The sequence below is a fragment of the Pan troglodytes genome, chromosome 21 (assembly GCF_028858775.2).
Source record: "Pan troglodytes isolate AG18354 chromosome 21, NHGRI_mPanTro3-v2.0_pri, whole genome shotgun sequence".
In the NCBI taxonomy this organism is placed as follows: Eukaryota; Metazoa; Chordata; class Mammalia; order Primates; family Hominidae; genus Pan; species Pan troglodytes.
In genome coordinates, this window is record NC_072419.2 from 45217916 (window position 1) to 45235616 (window position 17701).

Sequence of the window (17701 nt, forward strand, 5' to 3'; positions counted from 1 at the left end):
GTTTTTGTTGCTGAACAGAAGCTTTTTAATTTGATGCAATCCCGTTTGTCTATTTTTGCTTTTTGTTGCCTGTGTTTTTGAGGTCATATCCAAAAAATCCTTGCCCAGACCAGTGTCATGAAGTGTTTCCCTTCTCTTTTGTTCTGGTAGTTTCATAACTTTGGTCCTTTCATTTAAGTCTTTTATCCATTTTGATTTGATTTTTATATGTGGTGAGAGTTAGGGAACTGATTTCATTTTTCTGCATGTGATTATCTAGTTTTCCCAGCACCATTTATTAAATAGATTGTCCTTTCCCTAAGATGTGTTCTTGGTGCTTTTGTTGAAAATCACTTGACTTTAAATGTGTGGATTTATTTCTGGATTTTCTGTTCTGTTCCTTTGGTCTGTGTGTCTGTTTTTATGTGAGGACCATGCTGTTTTGTTTATAGCTTTGTAGCGTTTTTTGAAGTCAGGTAATGCCTTCACACTTGGTCTTTTTTTTCACATAATGTATTATTGGTTTTTTTTTCCAGTAACATAGATGCTAGTATGTGAACATAATTTACCGATCCCCAATTGATAGACATTTAGGTTGTTTACAGTTTTGTATTATCACAATGATGCAGTGGAGTCAGTTTGCACATAAATCATTTTGCACACATATAGATTTTTTATAGAATAAATAAAATACTTATGGGGTTGCTGGCTCAAAACACACGTGCATTTGAATTGAATTATTTTAAGGAATTGCATTTTATTATAAACTTTTTAAAAATAGGAAATACATTTACATAGTACAAAATTCAAAAAGAACAAAGGAATAAATGGTGAAAAGTTAATCTCCTAAGCTTTGCTGTTGAAAATGATTAGATCATTGTAATAGATTGTATTATTGGTCCAAATATCTGCTACCCCTCCTATGGAGTGTTCCCTTTTCTCCTAGCCACTCAGTTCCCTGTCCCTGAGACAGTCACTGTTTCCAACTTATTGTGAAGCTAAATTTGGGCTATGACCTAGGAAAATTGGAATGGCTGAGGAACTAAAGGTTACAGCAAGGATACGGAGCAGGTTTTTCTCTCTTGTTAGATTTATATAGTACCTTTCCTTGGGAAAAAACAACGTGCAAAAGCACTAGATACTTAATAATTTTGAAATTCTACAAACTATATGTAGAACCTAGATGATTTTTTTTTTTTACTAGAGTTCTGTAAAAAAAAAAAAAAAATAAGAGCTATGAACACAAGCTCTTCTTAAGTACAGTTTTTATTAGTACTGTTATTGGTGGAGTTCTTCCTAATTCTGTCCTTTAGCCAGAAGCCCAGATTTGGTGATCCTTAAAAAGAGTGGAGAACTCAGATGGACTTCAGCTACGTTTTAGTGATCTCCCTCCGTGACTCTCCACTGCCTCTTGACGTCAGCACTACACCTGCTTTTTCAGTAGCTTTAAATTTCCACCTCTCAGCAATCATAAGCATGCCATAGAAGTCTGAATCACACAGGGTATTGAGGTGACTAGCTTTATGAACAGGCTTATTTTTATGGAAATTGTTTTTCTTTCACTTAACACTACTGCTAAGAGATTGGCTATGTGTGTTTGAAGTTGGATAATATGTTGTGTTCTGTTTATGTGTCATGACTTTGGTTTGCTGAGCTTGAAGTCCAGGACACAGATTTTTATTTGTTTCCTTGGACAAATTATGTGGCCTCTTTGTTTCCTCATCTGTGTATTGTTGATGATGATGTTACCTTCCTTATAGAATTTGTTTTGAGGATTAAATGGGTTAATGCATATAAGGCACTCAGCACAGTTCCTGGCACTTAATAAGGTACTCATTGACTCTTAGCTATTATTCTTATAGTTCTGTTTTTTTTTTTTTTTTGTATTTGTGTTGATTGGGGTGGTTGGTAGTATTTTGTGTATGTATTTAATACAAGATAAAGTTTATAGTTTTTATAGCAAAAACCCTACGTTATCTTCAACCCTTTGTTTCTTACAGTCATTTTCTAAACTTTATTTTTAACTACTTTTAGACTAATAGAAAAATTGCAAAAAAAAATACAGAATTCCCTTATACTCTTCACTACTAGTGCAGAAATTGAAAGCAGGACATTAACATTGGTACAATAATAGTAATTAGACTATAGGTCTTATTTAAATCTCATCAGTTTTCTTACTAAGGTTCTTTTTTAGTTCTAGGATCCTACATTGCATTTAGTTGTTGTTTCTCCCTAATCTTTTCTAGGTTGTGCGAATTCCTCAATATGTCTTCATCTTTCATGAACTTGACACTTTAAAAGACTAATGGGATTTACTTTGTAGAATGTTCCTCAGTTTGGGTTTATGTCATGTTTTCTCATGATTAGAAGGAGCTTATGTATTTTTGGCAAGAATACTACAGAAATGATATTGTATCCTTAGTGCATCATTTCAAGGGTTCATAATGTTGATATGTCTTGTCACTGGTAATAGCAACTTTGGTCACTTGGTTAAGGTTCCAGCTTTTGCCTGTGAAACTACTGTCTTTCCCTTTTTAGTTGATATGTATCTTGGGGGACATATTTTCACACTGCAAATAGTCTGCTTTTCTTCCAACTCTCACCTACTAAGTTTAGTATCCCCCTCAGTGGATCTTGTCTGTAGCAGTGATGATTTTCTTTTCTCCTCTTTCCCTCTATCTTTATTAAATGTAATTTTCTGTAAGGAAGAACTGTGCTTTCTTCCTCACTTATTTCTTAGATTATTTGCGTATATCAATATGGATTCATAGATACTTATTTTTTTCTATGTGTTAAAGCCCAATACTGTCATTATTTATTGTGTTGCTCAAATTGTTTCGTCTTTGAACATTAGAAGCTCCTTCATTTTGGCTCCTGTTTTCTTTCTAAAGCTTTCATTTTTTTGACCACTTCCTTACTTTCTAGTACTACAAGATGTTTCAGGCTTGTCTTATATTTTTCCTACACAAGCCCTGGTTCCTTTAATTGGAGAATGATGTTTAGAAATCATGATCTGGGGCCGGGCGTGGTGGCTCACACCTGTAATCCCAGCACTTTGGGAGGCCAAAGTGGGTGGATCACCTGAGGTCAGGAGTTTGAGACCAGCCTGGCCAACATGGCAAAACCTGGTCTCTACTAAAAATACAAAAAATTAGCCGGGCATGGTGTTGCATACTTGTAATCCCAGCTACTAGGGAGGCTGAGGCAGGAGAATTGCTTAAACCCAGGAGTCGGAGGTTGCAGTGAGCTGAGATCACGCCATTGCACTCCAGCCTGGGCAACAGAGCGAGACTCTGTCTCAAAAAAAAAAAAAAAAAAAAAAAAGAAATCATGATCTGGATGCTAGAGTGCTCATTGCTACGAGATGTCATTGCTGAGTCTCAGTGAGCAGACTTAGGAAATATATGTATGAATATTAAGCCGTACATTATAAAAACATCTAGCTATCTGTATCTGTCTATCCATCTATATCTTAAACACCATGAGTTTATGCAAATGCTTCTGATTCCAATCTAATACCATAGGGCTCTTTTGAGCCTTTGTTTATTTATAACTTCTCTGCAACAATGAGAAGCTTAGTCCTCATCATCTACAGTATATTTGTGGATTCATTAAAATAGTTTCAGAATTGCTAACTTGTAACCTTGTTTGGATATTTACTAACTAGATTACAGCATTTATGTACAGTTCTTTCTGTCTTTAGCCTTACAACATCCAGTCAAGATATATTTTTCCATCATTACTTAGATAAGTTCTTTTCTTCTCCACCCCCTGCAGTGTGGTTATGTTATTCATTTGTAGTATAGAAAGGGTCATCTGTTAGTGTTTATATTTCCTTTAGGTTTCCCTCCACATCCTGGTTGGTTTTATTTGTCTTTTGGGTGTTTAAAAAGTACGTGAAACATGCATGGCTATGATTCTCAGAGTCAGAGCTACACAAAAAGATCTATTGAGAGCATTGACACGCCCTCTTTATCCCTGCTCCCCTCCCTCCATTTCCCCTTCTTTCTACACCTTTCCCACCCATTCCCTGTAGACAACCATTTCTTAGTATCTATATTATCCTTCCTTTATTTCTTTTGAACACATGAGAAGGTACACGCAATAACTTTTAAAATCTTTTTTCTATTGTAGAAGTAATACATGTTCATTGTAAAACTATTAGATGTTAGAAAAACATGTAACTGATAACCACTGTTATCCATATTGGATTTTAAGTGCATATAATCAAATAAATACATAGATATTAAATAAGTAGGTAACTCAGATAAATACACTTAATCAAAATTTTTTTTTTTTTTTTTTTTTTTTTGAGACAGAGTCTCTCTCTGTCACCCAGGCTGGAGTGCAGTGGCAGGATCTTGGCTCACTGCAACCTCCACCTCCCAGGTTCAAGCGATTCTCCTGCCTCAGCCTCCTGAGTAGTCACGATTACAGGCATGTGCCACCACATCCACCTACGTTTTTATATTTTTGGTAGAGACGGGGTTTCACCTTGTTGGCCAGGCTGGTCTTGACGTCAAGTGATCTGCCTGCCTCAGCCTCCCAAAGTGCTGGGATTACCGGCATGAGCCGCCGTGCCTGTTCAATCAAATTTTATATATGTGTACTAATCTAATGGTGTATAGTCATATATATAAAATCCAGTTGTTTTATTTAATATGGCTGAAATGTGTTGTGTGGTTGATATTTATATTGAGCCATCTCTATATGTGCTTAAAAATTCTTTGTTCTACAGATTTAGCACTGTTTTGAGTGACCTGTGGATAATTTTTTGTTCCCTGAGGCATCTGTAGTACATGGTGATTTTCCAGGACTGGGGTGTCAGAATGCTGGAATTATGCCTTAGTTCTTCTGTTGATCAGCTTTGATGTGAACTTAAGTAAATTACCTAATATTACCAAGCCTCAGATCCTCCATCTGTAAAATAATTCCCAAAGTTCTGCTGGGACAAGAACTGTACTTTTTCCTTTCTTAGTGATTTTAACACAATACGGGAGCATCTTGGGGGAGATTGCTCTGGAAAAGTGGTATCATATGTATACTTAGATGTGATTTTGTTTGTAGTACCTTGCAGAAGCCGGCTGGACAGCTGAAGGAAGAGTGGTAGGAGTGACCCAGCCTCGAAGAGTGGCTGCTGTTACAGTGAGTTTCTTTTTGTGTTGGAAAGATTCTATCTGCGTTGTCTACATTTGTGATTTGTTTACATTTCCTAAAGGCTTTAAATGAATAGAAGTTGCTCCTTAAGAGTTTAGGTCTTCAGTTTTTATGTTTTTTTTATTTTTATTTTTTTCCTCAGACAGAGTCTCACTCTGTTGCCCAGGCTGGAGTGCAATGGAGCTATCTCAACTCACTGCAACCTCCGCCTCCTGGGTTCAAGCAATTCTCCTGCCTCAGCCTCCCGAGTAGCTGGCATTACAGGCATCTGCCAGTTCGCCTGGCTAATTTTTTTATATTTTTAGTAGAGACGGGGTTTCACCATGTTGGCCAGGCTGTTCTCAAACTCCTGATCTTGTGATCTGCCTGCCTCAGCCTCCCAAAGTGCTGGGATTACAGGCATGAGCCACTGTGCCTGGCCAGGTCTTCTGTTTTAAAAGAATTATGATTTGAATATTTTTGTTAAATTGATCCTGCACATTATGAACGTTTTAAACAATAAAGTGCTGAGGAAATAAAAAAAAAAATATTTTTTAAACCCCAAATTTCACCATCCAACATAAACAATGTGAACATTTGTGAACATCATTCCAAGCTTCTCCTAAAGATGAAGATGAATGGTTGACTGGCTGGATAGAAATAATTTTATAAAAATGAGATCATATTTAATATTTATTTTTTATTGAATTTAACAAAATAGGAAACTTTAGTGAAATAGGAGTAGCGACTGTACTTTGGATAAATGTTCACTGCAAGAGAATTTATTAAAGCTTGAAAAGTAAGAAAAAAGAGTACAAAAAAATTCAGGATGTTACCTATATTTCAAATTACGCCTTATAGTTTCCTGTTATGAAAGAAGAGGAAATTAGCACATGTATTCTTCTTTCCACCTTCCCTTTCTCCATTTGTTGTAGATACAGTCCTGTCATTTTCATTTCAAGATTTATAATGTACATGTTCTTAATCATAATTCTCACAGGTGTTTAACCTTAATTCTAGCTTGAATGGATTCAGTACTCATCATTAGTTATTTTCTGTGGTTTTGCTAACCTTGAATTGCTTGTTTTGCTTTTATTTCTTGTATTGGCTGAATTTTATCATTCAGCTTTTTTTTTTTTTTTTAATATGCTTGAGAATGTTCAGTTGTGGTTTTTGTTGATATAAAATTCTTGATTCACACTGTCCCTGCGAACTGTAGACTTTGCTCACTGCCTTTTGGCGTTGAGGATCACTGTGTAGAAGTCTGAGCCACCATAAGTTTTTTGTTGATAGTATGTTTGAATTCTTTTGTTGTTTTTAAATTAGCTCTGAGAGATTGGGTATGGTGGCTAATGCCTGTATTCCCAGCACATTGGGAGGCCGAGGATTGCTTGAGCCTAGGAGTTTGAGAACAGCCTGGGCAACATAGCAAGACCCTGTCTCTACGAAACAATTTTTAAAAAAATTAGCTGGGCATGCTGGCACCTGCCTGTGGTCCCAGCTACTTGGGAGGCTGAGCCAGAAGGATCTCTTGAGCCCAGGAGTTAAGGTTGCGGTGAGTTATGATCGTGTCATTGTACTCCAACCTTTACCCTATCTCCAAAAAAAAAAAAAAAAAAAAAAAAAAAAGCTTAAAGAAAAGGAAGTAGGGCCTTTAGTTTGCGGCCTTTACCTGGACAAACAATTAATTCTATTTCCCCAAGTTATTTTTGTTCTGTACTGAGTTTTAATTATTGTGTCGTCGTTTTGCCCAAAGTTCATTTTCTAATGGTGCTCAATTAAGAAGTTATACAGTTTTACAAGTTATGTGTGTGTGTGTTGTGTTTTTGTATGAAAATGGGGCTAACAGTTTGGAAACCAAGTTGCAAATGCTGCTGGAGTTAATCTTTTTTATCACTAAAAGATGACTCAGTTACCTAAAATTAGAGCAGTTTTTCCTGTTTGTGGTTTGGAATCCCAGCTCTTAATCAGTTTGCATTTTAGTTCCAAATTTGTAGCCATGGATAACTTCCATGAAACCACAGCTTTCTCTTGAAAGAGCAAAGAGCATGTAATATATTAATAGAGCTGTCAAATTTGAAATGCTACATCTCAGAAAGTACTTTATGTGCAGACTAAAATCTGCAAACAATCTCAGAGCCTAAAAACAGATTGCATAAGCTGTTGCTTGATCTCTGTGAGAGGCAATTAGTAGTGAGTATGCTTGTTGAACTCATGTGGTCTGGGTTTGACTTCAAGACCAGGTAGGTCCTCCCTGACCTGTGATTCAGAATAAGCTCTAACACCTGTCTTATTTCAGTTTCCTCATTTGTAAATACAACAGTGTCTTGTCTACCTCATGGGCTGTGTGTCTATTTAATGAGATACAAATTTGTGAAAGCTTAGAGCACAGCACTTGCCAGTAGTAGGTGCTCAGTGATTTTTTTTTTTTTTTTTTTTGGTCTTTTACCTCCCTTTCCTTTTGGTCTGTCAAAAAGATAGTATTTGTCCAGTCTAGTTGATGAGGTTATTGGGAGCAGAACTAAAGTGATAGAGAGAAAAATCTATTAAAAAGCCAATAGAATATAACCTTGTGTGATTATAAATGATAAAAATTTAAAAATAGAGTTTGAAAATAAAAATACATACTTTTTATAGCAAATGTATTCAAATAGTGAAGGAGTAAGAATAAACAGGTTTGGCTTTTACCTTATAGACCCATAAAATGATTATATTTTTACAGAGATTTGTTAATTTATGCTCATTTTTTTAAATTTAAAATTTTTGTGGGTACATCATAGGTGTATATATATTTATGTATGCTCATTCTTATAAGCCTATTTTCTCCATAAGTTCCTAGTATCTCTATGCACACATTCTCTACCTGTACCATATTCTGAGATTTATAATATAACGACATGTAGGGTTGAAATTGGAACAGTAACAGTAACAAATCTGTCCTGGTGAAATGCTGATCATTGGGAAATACAACCACCAGAGGCAGAGCAGTGTAGGATAACTTTCTGGTTTCATAAGATGTTTTGAAAGCCTACATGATATAGACCAGCTGCCGGATGATTGATTTGGTTTTGGCCTCCCCATTCTGTAATTTCAAGTCACCAGGCAGAGCTGCTTCTGATCCTCATCTGCTCTTCAGTGTCTTAAACACTGATGGGCAGGAAACGCCTGGGTGTGCCTAGCTCAGAAGCTGAGGGCAGGGAGCCTCTGCCCCCTGAGCCTGGGGCTGCTGGGGTGGAAAGGCTGGAGCAGTAAGCTCTGTCTCAGGACACCACATGTGCCAGCCATGTTCTAAAGTCAGGACTTGGGAACTGCGTGGGTGCTGGGGAGGTTGTCTCACCTGTGAAAGAGGGAGACTGAACTCGTTCCTTCTGTGGGGATTGGTGTGCTGGGCCCTGGGAAATCTCTATTAATATTGCTTCCCTTTGGTTCTTTTCATTTAGGTAGTTTATGTGGTGGTGAATACTAAACTTTCTTTTCTTTCTTTCTTTTTTTTTTTTTTTGACACAGCCTCTTTGTCACCCAGGCTGGAGTGTAGTGGCGTGACCTCGGCTCATTGCAACCTCCACCTCCCCGGGTTCAAGCGATTCTCCTGCCTCAGCCTCCTGCGATTAGCTGGGATTACAGGCGCATGCCACCATGCCCAACTAACTTTTTGTATTTTTAGTAGAGATGGGGTTTCACCATGTTGGCCAGGCTGGTCTTGAACTCCTGACCTCAGGTGATTTGCCTTCCAAAGTGCTGGGATTATAGGTGTGAACCACCGCGTCCGGTCCTATTTTCTTTTAAATTAAACTTAATGATATTCATTATTGCTCTTCCACTTTTATGCTTGTTCATTCTTTTAAATATTTTCTATTAATAAGTTAACTTTTGAATAGCCTTCTTGGGGTAATGCAGAGATCTTGCTGTTGGATTCATTTTTCTCTTTCCTGCATTCATTTTTTATTTTTTATGTTTTGATGGGTGAAATTTTGTCTATAGTTTATGGTCTTCATAATGTATTACATATTTTGTCTTTCACTTTATTATGCTACCTTGGATTTTTTATTGATCTTCTCATCCACTCATCTGCCCCCTTTGTTTTAAACCTGAGTTCTTGTCTGTATTTCCCCTCTCAGTGGCTTTGGCAGCTGGGACACAGTTGTAAAGTGTTTCAGGTATCTCATTCTTGAAACTTACCTTTTTGCCTTCAATAAGAAAATGAAACTGGCCCAGCATTGAATATGGTAATTCCTGTTCTGCCTTCATGGTCTTGGGGGATGGGTTTTCTTTTCGAGCGTGGAGATGAAAAGTTGTCCCTGGTTAGTGTGCCCTTTGTTTAGGAACAGGGTGAATCTTGTCATTTCTTTTACTTTCCTTTTTGCTTTGGCCACCAAATTTAGAGCTGAATTTGTGGCTCAACTTGAATAATTTTGGCATATCTATGTTTAACATTTTCTCATTGGCTTTGATCTTTTGAAATTTTTTCTGTAATTTTTTGGATCTTGATCCGTAACATTTTTATGTGATTTGTTTTTCATTGTGTATGTTCTTATAAGTTGCCCCAAGACCATTATAGAATGAAGTGAGATATATAAGTTAATAATTGGCTGGGTGTGGTGGCTCACACCTGTAATCCCTATACTTTGAGAGGCTGAGGCGGGCAAATTGCTTGAGGTCAGGAGTTTAAGACCAGCCTGGCCAACAAGGCGAAACCCCATCTCCACTAAAAATACAAAAATTAGCTGGGCCTGATGGCGCTTGCCTGTAATCCCAGCTACTTAGGAGGTTGAGGCAGGAGGATTGCTTGAACTTGGGAGGTGGAGGTTGCAGTGAGCCAAGATTGTGCCACTGCCCTCCAGCCTGGGTGACAGAGTGAGACTCTGTCTCAATAATAATAATAATAAAAATTGCAAAAGTTATTATGCTTGTTCTCTAATAACTTGCCTCTTTTCATTTTTCATTGTGTTCACATACTATTTAAAATATAAATGACCTTTAGATTTTCCATAGTATGTGCGCTGTGCAGTAATTTCTATGTCTCTATTTTCAGCATGATCTTTCTTCCCAAAGGTTGCAGGGAGAGTAGCTGAAGAAAGGGGTGCAGTGCTGGGCCACGAGGTGGGCTACTGCATCCGCTTTGATGACTGCACCGACCCGCTGGCCACGAGAATTAAGGTAAAGTGCTCAAGCTGCTTTTCCTAGTGGAAATAAGGAAGAAGGTTATTTCGGGAGAATTAAAAACATGTAGTCCTTGCTGCTGTACACGACATTGATACCATGGCAGAAAGTGAAGAAAAGTATCCTGACATTCAGAGACTTTAGTCAGCTAGAAGACACAGAGCTCTTTCTTTTTTCTTTTTTTTTTTTGAGACAGAGTCTCGCTCTGTCGCCCAGGCTGGAGTGCGGTGGCGCGATCTCTGCTCGCTGCAAGCTCTGCCTCCTGGGTTCACGCCATTCTCCTTCCTCAGCCTCCCGAGTAGCTGGGACTACAGGCGACCGTCACCACACCCGGCTAAGTGTTTTTTTTTTTTTTTTTTTTTTTGTATTTTTAGTAGAGACGGAGTTTCTCTGTGTTAGCCAGGATGGTCTCAATCTCCTGACCTCGTGATCCACCTGCCTTGGCCTCCCAAAGTGCTGGGATTACAGGTGTGAGCCACTGCACCCGGCCGACACAGAGCTCTTTCAAAGAGTCCTGCAATCTTAGCCCAGAAAGGAGCTTGGAAGTCAGGTTTAGTCCTTGGTTCCAAAGATGAAGAGGTTAAGGGCTTGGAAGGTTGAATGACTTGCCTGATATTATATGCCAATCAGTGATAGGACCAAGACTCAAAGCTGTCTTTTCTTATGTGTATTTTATTGTATTTTCACTGACTCAAATAGCTATCGAAATATAGAAACAAGCCTGTAAAAGGCTTAAAAATAGAGTAGTATAAGTTGATGAAGTGTAGAATTCATGAATCTTGTTTCACTAATTAGTACTTTTCCATTTTCATATGAAAATGGATTTTACATGTGTGTTCTTTGGCCTTGTTGCTAATATTAAAATAATTAGTATCAATAGTAATCAGTGTATAATCAACTCAACAGGGTGTGTACTACCTACCACTGTGCTAGAATCAAAGTCTAATCAGACAGTGCAATAAAACAGTGAATGAAAATAATCTGATGAAATGAAAATTGATTATTAGAATCTCAGTTACCTCTTAATTTGCAACAGAGGAAAATTGAAAATCAGATGAGCTGAATGACCAATGTAGTGATTTGTAAAAATATGGACCTTATTTTCCAGATTGCCATATTTTGTTATATTCATTTTGCTAGGTGAAGGGAATATTTTTCTGTACCATCAAATATATTTGAACTAGCTAATTTTCAGTGGTTTGCATAACCATAAAAACCTTTGAGCCGTCCATAAAAACCTTTTGTATTCCATTTGGTCACAATTTCAAGGTGCTCAGTTCTCGACTGGTGATTTGTCATTGGTGGAAGTTCTCACTTTCACTCTTACGTATGTATGTGGCAGCTAGTACCAGGTCCAAGAAAAATATGATGGCAATGCATCCTGCTCTTAAAACAAAAAAAGTAAAAAACACCTAAGATACAGCATGCAAGGGAGATGGTTTAACCTGAAAACAAATTCAGTACGTTAAGAAGGCTGTTACTGTATGTGTCTGAAGCATTTTATAAAGATTCATTAATCTGAAATAATATTAGCTGACTTTTCTTAAACACTACTCTGTCCTAGGTCGTATGCTAAACGCTTTACATGTACAGTCAGTCCTCCGCATCCTGCGGGTTCTGCATCCGTGGATTCAACCAACCTTGAATTGCTAATATTACAAAATAAAAATAAAAAATAATGTAAATTTTAAAAAATACAGTATAACAACTATTTACGTAACATTTACATTGTTTTAGGCATTCTAAGTAATCTAGAGATGATTTAAAGTATATGGGAGGGTATGCATAGGTTACATGCAAATACTATGCCATCTTATGTAATGGACTTGAGCATCTGTAGATTTTGGTGTGGGTTGGGGGGTTTCTAGAACCAACCCCACAAGGATATCAAGGAACTACTATACTATCTTATTTATTTTTCACATTAACTTGGTGAGGTAAATACTTTGATTACCTCATTTTACAAATGAGCAATCAGGGACAGAGAAGATGAGTAACTTGTCCAAGGTTCACACAGCTTAGTGAGAGGTAGAGCCAGGATCTGAACTCCCAGCAGTCTGACACCATAGCCCATGTGCTTAACCATGATCCTGTCTAGATTCTGTAAAATAATATTAATTGAAGTTTAAGTTAATAACCTCAAGAACTGCAATCTATAGTCTTTGGGACATTTGAAGAGCAATTATCTTACACTTAGGGTGTTTCTTTGGGCAGATACCAGTTGGTCTTCACTGCCTCTTTATCGATAGTACTGGTGGTGCAAGCCCAGAGGAAATGGGGCATAGCTGATGTTCCCATAATAAAGGCAAGTGAAATTCTGCTCAAAGATTTGCAACTCCAGCTGAGGACCCTGTGTTTAAAGCCTTTTGTGAACAATTACATTGCTTGATAATGAAAATACGGGGGCATTTTCTCACAGTCCTTTGTGGGAATTTACTTGTACACATGCTGGCAAAGAGGTTGCACTTGAACTTAAAAAATACCATTAATATATAGTGTAAGTGAATTATTTCTAAAGCTTTGTGTTTTTATTTTTTAGTTTCTTACTGATGGAATGCTGGTCAGGGAAATGATGGTTGATCCGTTGTTAACAAAATATAGGTAAATGTGTTTTTCTTATGATAGCTTTCCTAGTTTCCAAAGTCCCCAGGTAGATGGAGAAGCAGGTGTGTTAGTAGCTGGGATTCACGTCTGTGTTCAGCTGCCCCAAAGCTTTTCTCTTGACCTTGGCTGTTGGGACCCTTGTGTTTTTCTCAGAATTTAAATAGTATGGCCCTTTACAGACATTCAAAAATGGGCACATTAAAATTCCTATCATTACTTAGTCTGGTGACTTGTCCTTTTTATTTTGCCTTGTCACACTCTGGTATTGATGGTGACTGCAGAGAACTAACTGCCCTGTGTTAAATGTAATATACAGAGTCCAAATAATTTTTTATCACTTTCCCCCTCCTTGTATATCTGTCTGTCACTCACAGCATTAAAGCTGTCCTACCTAGGCTCTGGTGTTCTCGAGGAGGGTGTCACATTTGACTCCCTGGCCCACGTGTGTCACAACTGTAGTCAGCTACCTCTTTGACTGTTGTTATAGTTTAACAGTCTTCAGATGGTTGGGCTTTGTTCTGATTTTTATGTGTTCTGTGGGGTTATAGGTTGGTTATGTTTTCATTTAAAATCAGATATTAAATTCTGTCGGAATTCAGTGTGGATGGTAAAACACTTAAAGATAACAATAGTACACTTTTTAAAATTCAGGTATGTTAATGTCACCATTTTTATTAACCTAAGAATTGCCTCATTGTCAAAGAAGAGTGACTTAGGTTTACTTTTGATTCAAAGTGATTGTATGAGGACTAAATACCCAGAAGCTCTTTGATGGTCTAGATGAGATGATGTGTGGCTTTTTTAGAGGCTCACTGAGAGCTTCTCTTTGATTCTTAGTGTCATCATGCTGGATGAAGCCCACGAGAGGACCTTGTACACTGACATTGCCATTGGCTTGCTAAAAAAGGTATGACTTCACTGCCAGCTTTTTATTGTGTGTGTTTATTTTATTGCCTGATTACAAAAGCAACTGTAGCAACTTGGAAAGTACAACAAAATACCAAGGAAGAAAATTAAAATCGTCCATAATCCTACCCATTCAGAGAATATCAGTGGTAGAATGTTGGTATATTTTCTTCTCTTTTCTGTGTGTGTGTGTGTGTTTGTGTGTGTGTGTGAGTGTGTGTGTACTTGAATCTGTTTTGGCATACTAGGGATTGATTGAATTATATATACTAATTTGTATCTTGCATATTTCCCTTAACATTACATTAGGATCATTTTTCTGTGTCATTTAAATATTCTCTGAAGATATTATTTTTAATGGCTATTTAATCACATCTCTATCATAAAGTATTTAACTTCCCCTACTGTTAGCAATTTATATGGCTTTCAGATTTTAAATATTATAAATACTGTTGTAGCAAGCACCCTTGTAATTGAATCTGCTGCATTTCTGTTTATTTTCTTTAACTTTTTATTATTAAGGTTTCAAACATATCCCAAAGAAGTGTATAATGACCCCCATGTACCCTTCATCTGGCTTCAACAATTACAACTCACAGCCAATCTTGTTTCAATCTTAACCTCCACTCTCTCCTCCCTTCCCATATTTTCTGATTGTTTTCTTTGGACAGATTCCCAATTAGAGTCTAGAAAGAAGTGGTAGAACAGGGTGATTAAGAGCATAGGCATTGAGTCAGACTACCTGGGTTCAAATTCTGGCTTTGCTGGGTTTACTTATCTCTAAAATGGGGAAAATAGTAGTCTCTGTATCTGTGCTGGTATACTTTCCTTTATGGTAGCCACTAGCCACCTGTAGCTATTGAGATAAAAGTTAATTAAAATAGAAGAAAGTAAAAAAATTCAGGTTCTCAGTCACGTTGGCTATTTTTCTTTTCTTCTCTCTTTTTTTTTCTTTTTTTGAGACGGAGTTTTGCCCTTGTTGCCCAGGCGGGAATACAATGGCGCGATCTTGGCTCACCGCAACCTCCGCCTCCCAGGTTCAAGCGATTCTTCTGCCTCAGCCTTCCCGAGTAGTTGGGATTACAGGCATTTGCCACCATGCCTGGCTAATTTTGTATTTTTAGTAGAGATGGGGTTTGGTTCCTCTATGTTAGTCAGGCTGGTCTTGAACTCCCAACCTCAGGTGATCTGCCTGCCTCGGCCTCCCAAAGTGTTGGGATTACAGGCGTGAGCCACTGTGCCCGGCCACATTGGCTATTTTTCTTTTCTTTTTTTTTTTTTTTCTTTTCACATTGGCTATTTTTCAAGGGCTCTATAGCCACAGGTGGCTAGTGGCTTATGCATCGGACAGTACAAATAAGGAAAGTTTTCATCATTGCAGAGAGTTCTGTTAGACATAGGTGCTGTATATTGTGATTTGTTATGAAGCTTAAGTAAGATAGCAAAAAACTTTTAGGTTGGTGCCTGGCATAGGGTCACAGCTAGACTGTGAGGTTCTTTTGTGCAAATTAGAAAAAGATGTCCCCTCTGGGAGGATGTCTAGAGCTAGGTAGGAGGCAGGTAGGCTGGATTGCTGAAGCCCCTAGCCCCCTCAGCCAGGCATCTTTGCACAGTGGGTACACTGTGTACCTGTACGCAGGGCCTCTGGGCTAGCACATAAGTTAGTCTGTATTAGTTGTTATTGTTATTATTTTCATTGTTATTTTATTCCATTGCCAAAGATTTAGACTTTTTGATACTTTAAGGGAATTATTGTACCATGTTATTACCTTTTTCAGGAACGGTATAATAAGAGGGCCGATTTCACTGAATCTTTGCCAACACTGAGTATTAGCCTTAAAAAAATAAATCCTTGCCAATGGGATAGATGGGGAAAAAAAATCTCATTGTTATTATATATCTTAGCTGTAGCTCATTTGGTCACTTCTCCAATGCCTGTTGATTATGTGTTTCTTTGAGTAAATGTTAATATCTTTTATCTCTTTTTTTTGCCATATTTCTGTCTTGGTGTTATCATTTATTGTTTGTTTGCTTTTAATATACTTTTTCATACATAGATTCAAACTATCTTGAGACCCAGGTGTCAGGAAAAATTGGTTTTATTCTCAGTAAATTCAAATTTGGGTCTTAAAGCTTCTTTATAGTTTTTATAATTTAAAAAAATTTACTTTGGAAAATTGCATATTTACAAAATTGGAAGTAATAATGTAATGACCCCCCCCCCTTTATTGACAATTATTAATTTGTAGTCAGTCCTTTCATCTGTAAGCTCCCTTACCTCCTCCTCAGGCAAAAAAGAAAAAAAAAGACACTGAATTTTTGAAATACATTTCAGATATCAAATGATCTCATCCATAAGTATTGCACTATTATCATTATTTCCAAATATCTTCTTTTTTAGATTCAGAAAAAGCGAGGGGATCTTCGATTGATTGTAGCTTCAGCCACTCTGGATGCAGACGTAAGAGCCTTGCCTCCCCTTTCCTCCTCTCCTCACAAACACTTTTGTCCTATATATCCTTGGGAAGTTACCTCTAGCAAGAGCTTATCTTTGGCAGAATGCCCTTTATGGGACCATCTGATGTCCTAGATTTCATATAATCAGAGGTTACTCCTTTTCAGCTTGTGAAATTAGACTGTAATTAATTGAGCTCATAATTACCTACCTGTCTTGTTTATCTACATACTGTCTTTCTCCCCACTTACGCAGCTTCTTTTTGTTGTTTTTTCAGTATAAGCCTGTATTTCTTGAATTTGTTTATTTATGACTATACTGTATAGATTTAGATTTTTCTGTGCAATTGAAGTTTCTCCTGGGCTGGGCACGGTGGCTCACACCTGTAATCCCAGCACTTTGGGAGGCTGAGGTGGGTGGATCACTTGAGGTCAGGAGTTTGAGGCCAGCCTGGCCAACATGGTGAAACTCCATCTCTACTAAAAATGCAAAATTAGCTGGGCTTAGTGGTACATGCCTATAATCCCAGCTACTTCGGAGGCCGAGGCAGGAGAATCGCTTGAACCTGGGAGGCAGAGGTTGCAGTGAGCCAAGATCGCTCCATTGCACTCCAGCTTAGGCAACAAGAGCAAAACTTCATCTCAAAAAAAAAAAAAAAAGTTTCTCCTGTATATATAATAATTTCCATGTTAAAGTTTTCTATGGCTAGGTTTACATTATTTTTCTCTCTCGTGGACCGATAGTTTAAACAGCAGCTCAACTCAACAAATACTTTTGACCACTTACTATATTTACATGCAGAAATAGATGTTTGCAGTTCAGTGTGTTCAAAGTTCTGAGGCAGCTAAGGAGGGAGCCCTTAACTCCAGCCAGCTGGCGGGTGTCCAGAAACTTTCGTAGAGGTGGTGACCTACCAGCTGTGCTTGAAAGATGGACAGCCGTTTTCCAGATGGATGAAGGTGGGGAAGGGCACCGTAAATATAAGTGAAATCACAGGGACATGACCATGAGTTCACGGAGCTTCGAGTCTTATCTTACCTGCCAGGCCCTCATGGGTGAATTACCCTTGAACTCCCTCTCTAACTTTATCTTCTTCCACTTTCTCCAGTGCTCCCTACATTTCAGCCTCACTGGTCTCCTTGCTGTTCCTCAAAACAACCCAGGCATGCTTCTGCTCTGGAGGAACCCTCTTTTTAGACCATTCCTTCCCCGGACAGCCTAAGGTTCTCTCCTAATTTCATTCCAGTTTTGAGCATTTATTATCTCCTCAGAGAGGTGCTCTCTAAAACAGCACCCCAATTACTCTTTATTCCCTTATTCTGATTTTCTTTTTATGTTTCTCACTTGTCTATCACTACTTAACATTATATGCATTGTTTATTGTGTGTCTCCTGTCACTAAAATATAAGCTCCATGAAGATCAGGACTTTGTCTCATTTTATCTCTTCCACCTAAAACAAT

General features: G+C 37.8%; 1 protein-coding gene across 10 annotated transcripts in view; it reads left to right on the forward strand.

The window, feature by feature from the left end:
• The window catches only part of DHX35 (DEAH-box helicase 35), a 77655-nt gene that overhangs the window by 16558 nt on the left and 43396 nt on the right, over positions 1-17701 (forward strand). For 8 of the 10 annotated variants that reach the window (XM_001145627.7, XM_009437239.5, XM_001146072.6 and 5 more), the window contains 5 exons: positions 5047-5124; positions 10168-10272; positions 12815-12876; positions 13717-13786; positions 16187-16246. In XM_001145627.7, the coding sequence (XP_001145627.4) occupies positions 5047-5124; positions 10168-10272; positions 12815-12876; positions 13717-13786; positions 16187-16246 (375 nt within the window). Of the gene's footprint in view, positions 1-5046; positions 5125-10147; positions 10273-12814; positions 12877-13716; positions 13787-16186; positions 16247-17701 lie in introns of those variants that run through there. The other 2 variants (XM_063802503.1, XM_063802504.1) reach the window with 2 other exon arrangements.